The sequence below is a fragment of the Periplaneta americana genome, chromosome 13 (genome assembly GCF_040183065.1).
Source record: "Periplaneta americana isolate PAMFEO1 chromosome 13, P.americana_PAMFEO1_priV1, whole genome shotgun sequence".
Taxonomy (NCBI): Eukaryota; Metazoa; Arthropoda; class Insecta; order Blattodea; family Blattidae; genus Periplaneta; species Periplaneta americana.
In genome coordinates, this window is record NC_091129.1 from 63,383,328 (window position 1) to 63,398,141 (window position 14,814).

Consider the following 14,814-nt stretch of genomic DNA (forward strand, 5'->3'; position numbering starts at 1 on the left):
ATCACCATTTAAAACATACTAGTGCATTGTAGCAGCAACTGCTGCTTGATAGAGATTTAAAACCACAATAAAATGCTGCTACTCATGATGAAGATGATGATGACACATTTCGTTCATTGGACTAATATCGTAATAAAATATGTAATACTGTCTTCATGCATGATTTCTTTCATTTCTTGAAACGTTGGTACAAACAACATTATTTCTACATAGTCGTTTATGATTTTTTGACGCAGTTACATTTCTAAAAATTCTACGACATTTTCTTGGTCGACCAACTACGCTCATAATAATGAACTAATAAAGGAGAACGTAACAACACTATTACTTTTTAAGTAACATCAGATTAAAAAACACGCGTATATTGAAACACAAAAAAGTGAAAGTTGAAATATGAACAAACCATTATTATCGAGATATCGAAAAGCATCACATTGTGATTTCAACATCTCGCATGTACAGAAAGCTTCGACAACTACATTTCTGATCGTTTTAAGGAAACTCGATGTTTTATTGTTTGAAATTTCATTATTTCAACCATTCCTTTTCCTATACACAAAGCCCCACGTTACTGACACCATTCATGATCTTGAAAAAACCTAACACAGCTGTATTAATAACTCAAATGAAGACACAGTAGGCTACATTTAAAGCCAGTACGTGAACCACGGCCTTCTGCACAACACTACGAAATGAACCGAAAGATGTCCTACGGTATACGCTTCGCTGCGACGGACGCACATATTTTTTTTATTATTTTTTTTTAATTTAAAGCTTTTTCTGAACTTCACTACAAAGCAAAGATTTTCTCTCAATATTAATATTATTAGCTTTCAATTGAGACATCACACAACCTCACAGGATGTATGGTTTTCATAAAATTTTCCGCCACAGTTCAAATTAAATATATAGATTGGTGACATATTAAATACAAAGTAAAATTCAAATATCCCAAATTTTTTGTCCTCCAGTGTATTTAAATAATTTTAATACAGAGTGCGTCAGAAAGAACGGATGGATTTCACATGGCAAGAAAATTGTAAAGATTCATCAAATCGAAAATGTATTGTTATCAACATATTCACCAATACATGCAGTTTATTTATGGAAAACAACATTATCCATATGATGTCCTTGGCTTTCAATACAGGCATCGAGGCGTTTTCTGATGTTCGCCATCACTTTCACAGTCATAGCTGGTGCAATTGCCACGATTTCTTCACGAATCGCTATCTTCAGTTCGTCCAGTGTATGTGATCGATGTTTACAAACTTACGCCTTCAAATGGTCCAAAGAAAGAAGTCGCAGGGCGCGAGATCTTACCGTAGCCTCGGACAATCTCAGTGCAATAGAATTTCGTCCAGGTGATTTCTTCTTTAATGTTGAACCTGTGATACGAAATGAAGCCACCCACCGCAAAATTGTATTCCGAGTTGGAATCCTAGCGTGACATCCGATGTCGAAATGAGTCCTGAGTGGCGATCACAGACTCTTCATTTTTCAAAAATGTCTCTACGATGAAAGCACGTTGTACACCAGACCAACATCATATTCTCAACTGAAACTGCAATCTATGGCTGACCCAACAGTCGTGGTCCCCCTCACTATATCTCTCTCCTCGTTGCGTATCGATAGTTTGAAATCCATCCGTTCTTTCTGACGCACCCTTTAATACGGACTTAGAACTTCAAAATATTAAACAATATGTTGCACAATAAGAAAAAAATGTGTGAAATGAATACAATCGGATATTTGAGAAACCACACAAGTTTAGCCTAAACGAGTTTATTCTGTTCCTGACACTAATATACCAGTCCTATAGCTTCAAAACGTGTCTTATCTACTTTTTACCATCATTTTTTTCACAAATCAAGAAAAATATTTTTCCCATTTGTTATGTTAAAATAAGAATTTTTTTCACCCTTTAAAATATCTTGTAGTAGGTCTATGTAGGTCAGGAATAGAAACTCATTAGGTTACTTTGTTCAGCGAGGTTTTTATTTAAATGTTAAAATTGGAGAAGGCAAGTTTTGGAACTCTACCTAGAAGAAGCAAGTTTCGGAAACTACGTCGTTGGATAAAGCATGATTTGGAAAAACACAAAAGCTTCAATGTAAATTAAATGTTGTTATACATTTTTAAAGAAGTAGTTTAATATCAGTGATTAGTAAAAAACTGAAAGCTTACTAAAAAAAAAACTCCAAATACTCTCATAATTACAAAGTCAATGTAAATTAAATTTTGTATTAGAAGACTTCAAATCAAAAGTTATACATAGTTAATGAAGTAGTTTAAGGTCAATGAATAGAAAAAAACTGACAGCTTTCTAAAAATTCAAAATACTCTCATAATGAAAAAGTTATCAAATGTTCTTAAGCACAATGAACTAATTCAAAGTTCAGGAAGTTCATGTAGAAAGATAATTCGCCTGATTTTTCCATCCATCGCCGAAATGTTTTGTTAGAAGTTTTTTGACATCATTTATTTACTTCTTTAATGATGTTCTCTTTGCGAATAACTTGAGGCTCAATATAAAGAATGTTGTGCCCTTTTTCGACAACACTTCTATGGAGTATGGAGTAGGCAAGTTATGGAAAACACTTTTAATAAGACTCATTTTGGAACATCAACCATATTTCTCCTATTAAATTGAGTGGGAAAATAATTTTTTGGAACATCATTTTGTGACAGTATAATGTGTATTGATCATAGAGTGCAATAGTGTACCTACTTATCTGAATTTTCGATTTTTCAGGATAAGACACGTTTTGGAACTAAAGAACTCACATGTATTTGCACGTGTGTAGGAGAAAGTACACTTGTCCATCTTATTTTAAGTGATTTCATGACAGTATTTTCCAGTAGAGGATGAAATCGAAAGATTTTATGAATATATTTATAGGATCATAAGAGAAATGAAGATATACGTCAAGGACTGAATATAGAGAATATAATAACTATAATTGAAAAATATATAAATAATTGGTACGACCATATAACAAGAATGCCCAACGATAGGATACCTTTTAGAACATGGTGTTACAGACCTACACGAAGAAGACAAATGGGAAGACCAAAGAGATGTTGGAGAGACCAGTTTCACCGATAAAATTCTGGAGGAGGAACAGGCCATCGGCCTAAACCTTAAAGTTCTTGATGATGATGATGATGATGATGATGATGATGATGATGATGATATTTGATGATGATGATTTTTTCTGGCCTAGTCTTAACAGAGGTGGCCTACCTGAGGAGCTTAGTGTGAGACTTCAGTAAGATATTAGTGTCTTCAATTTAAAACGTTTCAAAATTTTTCTTTTCGTTTTGTGATACGAAGAGCAAAATATATCATGTATAAAATTTGTACTTCAATAGCTTTTATTCTAGTTAACTTACATGCAGAATAAATACAAACTATTATCACAATCTAGTTTATACAGTCACGAAGGTCAATACGTAGTAAATATGCATCCATGGGTAGTTGCTAACCACTAGGATCGCTACTATCGCCTTATAACAGACAATGCGAAATAGTACCGGCACAGTCTTTTATTCCTAGTATCCTCACAACTCAAGCTTCGTGACTGTATATACTAGACTGTACTATTATAATAATTTACTGAGAACATTTCGGGTAAGCTTATTTGAGAAACAACACATGTCCACGAACTTTAAGACGTCCTGACGCTCTCAAATACAATTAAACATTTCGTCGGTTTCTTGGTAAAAGTGACCAAGACCAAAATGCAAAATTCTTGGGCAAAGGCATTTAAAGGTTTAATGATCCTTCTAAAGATAACTGTACTTCTTTAGACGTTAGTAGTTAGTTATTTTGAAGGTAAATATGCTATATTATTAGTTTATAATATAAACTTATGTCTTAAATTTTTATAATGCTTGGAAGCCTTCAATGTGACTTGGTCATTTTTACCAAGAAACCGATTTTCTTTAAAATATTTAGAAATATTGCAACTTACATGAAAAATTCACTCTAAAAAGTTGAAAACGTACATTCAATAATTATAAGTTGCAGACAGTTACTTTACAGTATCCTTAAAACTTATAGCTAAGGACATGTGTTGTTTCTCATATAACCGAACAGTAATACGATCACACTTTTAAAGTTCTAAAACAATGGCTGTACCATTTCTACTTACTGGACAAGAATGTATTCTGACGATATGATAACGAGGTTGTTGAAAGAGGCTGTGATTTTATAAAAAGTGATATTTCGTTCCTAAAAGGTGTATCTGTACATAGCAGAGTGGTAGATTAAACGGTGATTTTTAAATACAGTACTTTATTTCTTTGGCTGACCATTGTGCATTATAACAAACTATCGTCTACTTACTTTGCTGAAATAGGATCCTTTCCACTACGATTGGAATAATTGACTAATGCATTGATTGACTGGTTTAACCACTGCCAGAAAATTACGTCAGCCGCTCTCCTGTAAGAAATGCAATAAGGTCGTGCATTTTCACATATAATGACATTTTTGAAATCGTAAACTAGTGTACTACAGTAAATAAGAAAAATGACTTCTTTCGGTTCTTGTAAAATTTTTCCTGCTTGGGATCTTCGCAGTGATGAGGTAACTAGGATACCCAGGGTGCGAATTAAGATTTCTAATGAGGGGGGGATAGAATCCTAGATAGGGAATACCATACATAAAATTATTATTATCCTCATTCGATACCGCTCAACGCTCGGTCGCACTGAGTTGCTTGTCTTGCATCTTGATTATTTTAATAAATTATATCCATGAGCAGGCTTAAGATAAGATGTGTAATTCTTAAGTGATAATACATAAATATTATTTTATTTGCTTACTTTATACTGTACTTTATAAAGTATACTCGTATTAAAACAATCATATTTTGTGAGGGGGGATAGAAGTTGTCCCTAGCATAGATGTTAATATGAATTTATGAGAGGGCGATAACTTTCCAACAGGGGGGAAATCCCCCCATCCCCCTCCCGGTTAATTCGCACCCTGAGGATACCTTCACTGGAAGAAACAGAGATACTAGTTTGTAAGTTTTGTACTCTTGTTAATGATTAACTAATTAGCCTAAACTAAATCAGAACTTTGTTGCTGTTTCAATATGAAAACATTTATTCTGAAAACCGGAAATAGATATGAGGGGTCAGAAGCAAAGTGGTACAAGTGACATTTATAAGAACATGAGTTAAGTGCATCCAGGGCAAGCTAAATCATTTAAAATTTTAGTGACAAAGGGATACATCTTTTAACCACACCACACACTAGAATTGAAACAAAAAGTTTCACGGAATTTACGAAATTTTAAGTACTTTTAACCACATTTTCTCACAAATAACTTAAATGCACTTATACCCCTTTACTTCTGACCCCCTCATATGAGAAATGGTTGCAGACATACATAAATTAATAACTTATCCATTAATGAATCAGTGGGTGATTGAGTGAGTTAGTAAATGAGTGAATAGAAAATGAGCAAGCGAGTGAGTAGATGAGTGACTTACAGATGAGTAAATCGCTGGTTGAATAAGTGCATTAGTAAATGAGTTAATCAAGAATTAGCAAGCAAATTAGTTGATGAATTAGTGACTGATCGATGAATGAATCAACGGTTGAGTAAATAAATTAGTATATAGATGAATAGAGAATTAGCAAACTATTCTCAGTGAATGAATGACTTATCGATGAGTGACTCAGTAGTTGGATAAGTGAATTAGTAAATGAATGAATAAAAAGTTCATTTGAGTGAGTCAGTGAATGAGTGACTTATAGATGAGTGAATCAGTGGTTGAATGAGTGACTTAGTAAATGAGTGAATAAAGAATTAGCAAGTAAGTCAGTTGTTGAATGAGTGACTTATCGATGAATGTATCAGTAGTTGAATAAATGAATTAGTATATGGATGAATCCAGAATTATCAGACTATTGAGTCAGTGAATGAATGACTTATCGATGAGTGACCAAATAGGTGGATGAGTGAATTAGTAAATGAGCGAAGAAAGAGTTCAACTGAGTGAGCCAGTTAGTGAATGAGCTACTTATCGATGCGTGAATCAGTGGTTGAATGAATGACAGTAAATGAGTGAATAGAGAATTCTCAAACTCGTGAACAATTTATTTATTTACCTATTTGTTTATCTTGGTGAAATTAAGGACAATAGGCCTTATCTTCTACACTACCCCAAATACAGATAGAAGTAAAATACAAACAAAAAACTAAACCTAAATTCAAAATTAATCTACAACAATAATGACAGAATAAAACAGTGACTCAGTCTACAAAAGAAGTAGTGACAGCTAATCAGAACTGTTACATTTACATACTGGTAAATTAGAGGTAAAAAGTGCTATTATACAACAAAATTGAATTATTGTAATGACAGCTGATCAGAACTGCTATATTTATATACTAGCAAATTAGGGATAAAAAAGTGTTATTATACAACACAAATTATTGTAGACAGCTGATCAGAACTGCTATATTTATATACTGGCAAATTAGGGATAAAAAAGTGTTATTATACAACACAATTAAATTATTGTAGGCAGCTGATCAGAACTGCTATATTTATATACTGGCAAATTAGGGATAAAAAAGTGTTATTATACAACACAATTAAATTATTGTAGACAGCTGATCAGAACTGCTATATTTATATACTGGCAAATTGGGGATAAAAAAGTGTTATTATACAACACAATTAAATTATTGTAGACAGCTGATCAGAACTGCTATATTTATATACTGGCAAATTAGGGATAAAAAAGTGTTATTATACAACACAATTAAATTATTGTAGGCAGCTGATCAGAACTGCTATATTTATATACTGGCAAATTGGGGATAAAAAAGTGTTATTATACAACACAATTAAATTATTGTAGACAGCTGATCAGAACTGCTATATTTATATACTGGCAAATTAGGGATAAAAAAGTGTTATTATACAACACAATTAAATTATTGTAGACAGCTGATCAGAACTGCTATATTTACATACTGGCAAATTAGGGATAAAAAGTGTTATTATACAACACAATTAAATTATTGTAGATAGCTGATCAGAACTACTATATTTACATACTGGCAAATTAGGGATAAAAAAGTGTTATTATACAACACAATTAAATTATTGTAGACAGATGATCAGAACTGCTATATTTACATACTGGCAAATTAGGGATAAAAAAGTGTTATTATACAACACAATTAAATTATTGTAGACAGCTGATCAGAACTGCTATATTTACATACTGGCAACTTAGGGATAAAAAAGTGTTATTATACAACACAAATTATTGTAATGACAGCTGATCAGAACTGCTATATTTACATACTGGCAAATTAGGGATAAAAAGTGTTATTATACAACACATTCAGAGGATAATTTACAAAGAGGATTGTATACATTAAATGAAATATTAAAAGATTTTGGGATGGAAATTTCAGCACAAAAATCAAAAGTAATGGCATTTTTAGGACAAGACCCAGTGAGAAGTAAGATAATACACAATAACCAATGCCTCGAACAAGTGCAAAATTTCAATTATCTGGGTTGTGAAATATCTTATCAAAATGAAAAAGATGTGAACAAGAAAATTACCAAATTTACACAAATTCTAGGAATAATAAACAATACATTAAAAGCTAAATTAGTACAAAAATCTACAAGAATAAAAATATATAATACACTAGCATTACCCACCCTTCTATACGGAAGCGAGATTTGGACATTAAAGAAAAAAGACATGAACAGAATCAAAGCAACGGAAATGAAATTTTTCAGGAGAACAGCAGGATATACTCTTTTAGACCGAAAAAGGAATGAAGAAATTTTAGAACAATTAGAAGTAGAGTCAGTAGAAGAAAAAATCACCAGATACAAATTCAATTGACTAGATCATGTAAGAAGAATGGAAAATTCAAGAATCCCAAAAATTATGATGCAATATAAACCTAGAGGACATCGTCGACCAGGAAGACCGTTAAGAAGACTGCTAGATGGGGCCGAAACAGGTCTACAGAGGCCTAATCCGTGAAGGATGATGATGATGATGATTATACAACACAATTAAATTATTGTAGACAGCTGATCAGAACTGCTATATTTACATACTGGCAAATTAGGGATAAAAAAGTGTTATTATACAACACAAATTATTGTAATGACAGCTGATCAGAACTGCTATATTTATATACTGGCAAATTAGGGATAAAAAGTGTTGTTATACAACACAAATTATTGTAATGACAGCTGATCAGAACTGCTGTATTTATATACTGGCAAATTAAGGATAAAAAAAGTGTTGTTATACAACACAATTAAATTATTGTAATGAGAGCTGATCACAACTGCTATATTTACTGGAAAAATAGAGGTAGAAAAGTATGTATTAGTATACAATTATTATAATGTACCGAAGTACATATGATATTTCCGTGCAGGAATTCTGCGTTATCATATGATGAAGGATGGATAGAACAGAGAAAAATTCTCTCCGGCACCGGGACCCGAACCCGGGTTTTCAGCTCTTTTTTTTTAACTCGGGTTTTCAGCTCTTTGGAATCCGGTGTGGCTTAGTGGATAAAACGTCAGCATGTAGAGCTGAAAACCTTCATCATTATTATACAACACAATTAAATTATTATAATGACAGCTAATCAGAACTGCTATATTTATATATTGGCCAATTATAGATAGAAAAGTGTTATTATACAACACAAATAATTTATTATAAAAATGTATTACATTGAAGTACACGCATCATAACTTGAAACTTATTAAAACTCCAATTCTTGCAATATATAATATTGTTTTCTCGTATTAATGAACTAGGTTTAAAGTTACTTTGTTGACTAGTTTCGGCCTGGGGGCCATCTTCAGAACTGGGTTGGTCTTGGCGTCCTTTCTTTAGCGAGTGAGTTAATGATGTGTGAATGAGCAGTTGAATGAAGGTCCTGATGAATGAATGAATTGAAAATTAGTCAGTAAGTGAATGCGCGGATAAGTGGAACAAAGAATAATAATAGCAGTAGCGGTGGTAGCAATGGTGGTGGTTTTTTAGTTGGTATTACGTTGTTTTATCAACTGCTTTGGTTATCTAGCGTCTGAGTGAGATGAAGGTGACTAGCCAGATGAATCCAGGGTCCAGCGCCGAAAGTTACGCAACATTTGCTCTTAATGGATTGAGAGAAAACTCCGGAAAAAACCTCAGTCAGGTAACTTGTCCCAATCAGGATTTGAACCCGGGCCAGCTCGTATCACGGTCAGACAGGCAAACCGTTACCTACTCCACAGCGATAATGGCGGTGGTGATGTAATAGTAGTAGTAGAGGTCTTCTGGTATAGTAGTAGTAGTAGTAGTAGTAGTAGTAGTAGTAGTAGTAGTAGTAGTAGCAGCATTCGTCTAGTAGAGTAGTAGTAGTCGTCTAGTAGAGTAGTAGTAGTTGCCATAGCAGAAGTAATTGTCATCGTCATCTTTTTCAAGGGTTGGGCTCTCGCTTGCCTAGTCCTAAGTCTTCGACGGTTTGAATCAACACTGAAGATTAAAAAGTATCACGATACCCGGAAATAGGTCACCACTTTAAACAAAACAAAATACACACACCCACTATGAATAAGAGAGAGATAAATCTTTATCCTGCCGAGAACCTCGAGCACTATTAATACAGCCTTGGTTTTTCTGAATCGACGCATGCGACGTGCGAGATACAAATCCGGGCTACACGAGAGATAGCGAGTGGTTTCTAACACTGCGAGATGCGAGGTCTGCGCACCTCGCAGCCATAGAAACCACTCACTATCTCTCGTGTAGCCCGGATTTGTGCGAGGCGCGCCCACCTCGTATCCCGTATGTCGCATGCGTCGGTTCAGAAAAACCAAGGCTTTAGCTAAATTTGTAGTCAGATACGCTACTACTTTAGCTACCTTATTTGCGTGTGGCTTGTCAGAGCATCTTTTATTATTAAATTTGACAAGTTGTTACCAATGTATACTTACCTTACATCTGGTTGTGTAAATGCGAAGTACTTACGTGCGGAAGGTGAGCATACCGGCCCCAAGGATCATGTTGGCTGGGGCAATGGAGGACATGCGTCCCAGCACTATCAACTTTTCTCCCGTATCCGGATGGAATGCAGAATCATATAAGTACTTCGCCGCCCACAACTCGTCCACCGTTGTTTTGTCCATAGGTGCGCCGTCTCTGTCATATCCAAATACACTTAAGTCTTGATTTTTTCTGAACCGACGCATGCTACGTGCCTCGCACAAATCCGGACTACACGAGAGATAGTGAGTGGTTTCTATAACTGCGAGATGCGAGGCCTGCGCACCTCGCAGCTATAGAAACCACTCACAATCTCTCGTGTAGACCGGATTTGTGCGAGGCGGGCCTCGTACCTCGCACATCGCATGCGTCGGTTCAGAAAAACCAAGGCTTTATCACGAAATTGCGCTGACGTATCAGTTACCGAAGAAACTTCTTGCAACATCAAAGAGAATTCCACTTTATACTGGATGAGTCAGTGAACTCTAAACACTAAGTTGGAGTGTGTTCGGGAAAAAATGGAAAGAAATGTTATATACCATTTAGCTATAAACCATTTTGTGTGTAACATTTATATTCTATCTACACTAACAGAAAAAAAATGAAAGGATTTTTGCGGAGCGGAAAATCGATTTGGTTACCATGGAAATGCTTACGTCATATCCGATAAACTGAATGATATGAACAAGTAAATTCCTATACACAATGGGAGTCCGAATATACAGAATGATTCTGTGACTTGTTTCAAACTTCTAGAGATGATAGAGGAGATCATCAAGAACAACTTTCATAGAGGAACCCATGAACGGAAACATTTCGTTTGGTAGTTACAGAACGAGATGTGTGTGCTAACCGGTATCAGTTACATTGCAGAATAACCCAAAACGTTCGTTATTTCATTGTAAACATTTAATTAATACACACCGCACATACGCCATTCACTTTAATGATATCATGATTCAAATACCAGTAATCATTCATTATAGAAATTATCCTATCTTCCACCAGCATCAGTACAGGCATTACAACGTCTTGCCATTGAATGTCTTCCATTTCCATTTGCTTTTCCATAAGAAATGCTTATCTGCAAGTTCTCTCATTGTAAACCTTTCCATGACAAACTACATACAGTAGTAAGTAGGGTAATATTTACTATAAACCTAACGTCATTCATCAAAGGAAAATGCGTTTAAACTGAGATTTCAGTAACACTGGCCCTGAGTTCGACAGCTGACTAACGCGATATAGGCCTACGCTGTAAACACTGCTTCACATAAACTTTGTAAGTTCTCACTGTTTACTATCATCACCATGGCAACATAAAATCCAGCATGAAGAACAAAGCAATGATTTAGTGTGACTCCAGCGAATAGGGATTATATAGAATGAACACTGAACGAATTTAGCTGTTTTGTTTTTCTGTGCGCCAGCGTTTAGTTCCACTTTAAAGCGCTAGAGGTTAGTGTAAACGAGCACACACTGAGAGTTTCCCAATAACGGGACTGCCTCATTGGACAAAGCATAACACACAGAGTGAAAACAAAAACAGACCACAAAAGAGAAATGTGGGGAACGAACAAAAAAGGGAAATTAAGTACAGGAACAATAAGAGCATACATATGACAGGCCTAAACATAATAAACAAACGGATTAGACGTTCAAATAAAAGTTCTTCCTCTTTAGGAAACAAAGTACAGGTGGTATTTTAAAATGGCAAGTGATCCTCTGATAGCAACCAGGAAAACATCACGAATGAAGTCATTGTTCAGCTGTAACTTCTTGAAGAAAGTGACAAAGAGGCAAGGTATTTTGCACCTAGCGCCAACCATTAGCCCAACTACTTCAATAGAGATGAGGTGATATTTCTCCAAATAGAATGGAACTGTGGGCTCATAAATCCTGCATTAATCGCCTTGCTTCAAATAAATTCAAGTGTTAACAGCTTTTCCTTATTTCTCAGTGATAAACTAGTTGTAATAATAATTTTTTATGTTTATAAATATAATAAATTATATTATAAAACAATACATTATAAAATTATGTATCAAATTCGTTTAATATTTGTATACAATATAATATATGATTTTACTTCTCATAGGAGTTTTGTTTTTCCATTTACAGTGCTATCAAACCATTACATATTTTAATTGTTGTTGGGGACAACGTCTCAACTCTCATTATAAAGGAACTCTAGAGTCTTGATACATTACAGATAATGACGGATTTATTATTTCATCGGTCCAATTTATTTTGAGTACATAATGTACCTAAATGTATTAATTGTATGTTTGTTATATTCCTCTGTGTCGACTGCTAACTGGTGTAATGTCAGCGCCATCTCTAGGGAGAAAGCAGAATCTTAAGTTCAAGCTGGTTTGAAGGTCATTGAAATGTGTCCTGCTACATCAAAGGTACCGATGCGAAGTGTCCATACTTGTAATTCCCTATACACTGGTGACTCCTTACAGTAGAAAACTGTGGTTAAAGAGTGCATTCTGACAATACACGTCACATCACGTTCAGTAAATACCAAACGAAACATTTCCGGACAAGTTTTTCATTACTATGTAATTATTTCTATCATCTCTAGAAGTTTGTAACAAAGTCACAGAATCACTCATTATTCTGTTCAGTTCCGATGTTTCTGGGCCTGAGAGAGGGGCCTACCATTCGGCCAGAGGAAACAGGAGAGTGAAATTTAAGTAGCGGAGGGGTAACCTGTTTGGAGAGAAGTTAGCTTGGGCCAACATACTGTTGTTACAGCAAACAAACGTTCCTTTCATACCTACTGTTCTGACGCGAATACGTCTTTTAAATCAGACTGACGCAGGGAGTACCAGGACGAAAACGGCGATGCAATGTTTTCAGTGTGATCCATTCCGACATTAAAACTTCGTGATTAATAACACGATTGACATAAATGTGGTATCGTTCCATAGGGTATAGGTATACGATACGATGCGAGTGTCCCCTTGAGTTGACGCCGCGCATGCGCGAGACGCGGGTGAGGACCCGTGACGATTGTTCTACAAAAATTTAAGTTTTGCATCTCTTTGAATATTCACTGTATTTATTGTGCATATTTCAGACTTTGTGCGTATAAACTCTGGCTCTAGTCATTGTAACCGCCTCTGAAATTCGAAAAATACATTCAACACAATAAGCATTAAAATTTATTCATAAAGGTATGCGTGAATTAAATTTACTGTTTGTAAAATATGACCATGAGACTGTCTTGACGGATTAATGTCTACCCTAAGTGCTTACATTTCTGCCATCCGGTTCAGGTTAAAAATTATGAATAAGACTAACACTTATCTCACAACGTTATGGAGAACCCAATTTAAAGATTACTTCAATAATTTTATTATCATATTTATCTTCACAAATTTCTTTATACTGAGCAAAAACTAACAATGTTAATGCTTGAATTTGTGAAATCACTTCTAAATATCAGCTTCAAACTAGTTTATTCTTGTTTCGAATCAAGAGGACTTATAATATAACTGACTTTAAATATTTTTTTCATGAAATAATCTCTGATACATATGATTTTTGTACACTTTCCTGTGATGTTAATTATATTGTATTAATTATATTATTGTACTAATAGTGAACTTAGGATCATGAAATCTTTTCTGTATTGCAATAAAACAGTGGAAGTTAATTGTAGCAAAATATCTTGTATGTTTATGAAAAAAAAAATATATTGTTACCTATAAGTCCCGTCGCTCTAATTTCCGGCAGCCAATCACGTTGCAGGTCGGCTACATTTAAACGTGTGCGTCTTGTGATTCGCTGATGAAGACGTCATGTATTTCCTAAAGCTAGATAAATACTTAATATAATCGCCCGCCATTTTGGCTCTTTCGTTGGCGTTCGCAGAAAGCAGCAGACGAGGACGTTATTTGCCGCTCAATTACAGTGCGTTTGATTTATTATCATAGGAGCTACGACATGATAATGTTTAACGGTGTGGCAAATAGATCCCTCGTCTGGTAGCTCGGCAACAAAAGAACAAAAATGGCGAACGATACTACCTACCTAGACTTTATAGAGCCTTGACTTCCTAAGACGTAAGCAAAGAGGAGGAGTCACGCAGGGAATAACAGCGTCGCGACTATAAATAAATTTAATGCATTCTAACCACAACAGATTTGGTTGGTCATGTCTAATTCATTTCATATTTCATAGCTCTTTTCCTACCTTCACTTCCTGGCATATCACGTTCTGAAAATCCTGATGATGTTGGTTCAAGATCTTTATTCCAAAAAAAAAAATAAAAAAAAATAAATAAATAAATAATTTTAATAGGGATGGTTACATTTCAAACATTAATATAAATAGTAATATAACGGAGAGAATTTGTAAATAATTCACGTGGATATGTAAGTAATTATCGGCGGAAGTCTTGAAATTATAATAATAATAATAATAATACTACAGAGGGGAAGTGAAGAGAAATCTTTATTTTCCCACAATTTTTTGCTTGCTTGTGGCTCTCCTCTGATAGGTACGAGAAACTTTTTGACAGATTACACTTAATTCGGCTTATGAACCCCTCTCATATATCTGTAGTCCTCTTGTTTCGAATCTAGGTGAAGTGCAAAAGGAAAATGGATGAAATCATAATTAGTACAAAAATATAATATTAGAAACATTTTCCTTAACTAGTCTGATAAGTGATTTACTTCCGTAATAATTTCAATGGCATGGGAGATGAGGAAGGAATAAGTTCTATCCATATTATTATCCCCCCC

The 14,814-nt window shown here is 34.7% G+C and overlaps 1 protein-coding gene across 1 annotated transcript in view; it reads right to left on the bottom strand.

Annotated features, from left to right (window-relative positions):
• Positions 1-14,814, bottom strand: part of LOC138712008 (sideroflexin-3-like) — a 30,256-nt gene that overhangs the window by 14,362 nt on the left and 1,080 nt on the right. The window contains exons 2-3 of the mRNA XM_069843382.1: positions 10,040-10,210; positions 4,352-4,450 (exon numbers count right to left, since the gene is read on the bottom strand). Coding sequence (XP_069699483.1) covers positions 4,352-4,450; positions 10,040-10,210 — 270 coding nt within the window. The remainder of the gene's footprint in view (positions 1-4,351; positions 4,451-10,039; positions 10,211-14,814) is intronic.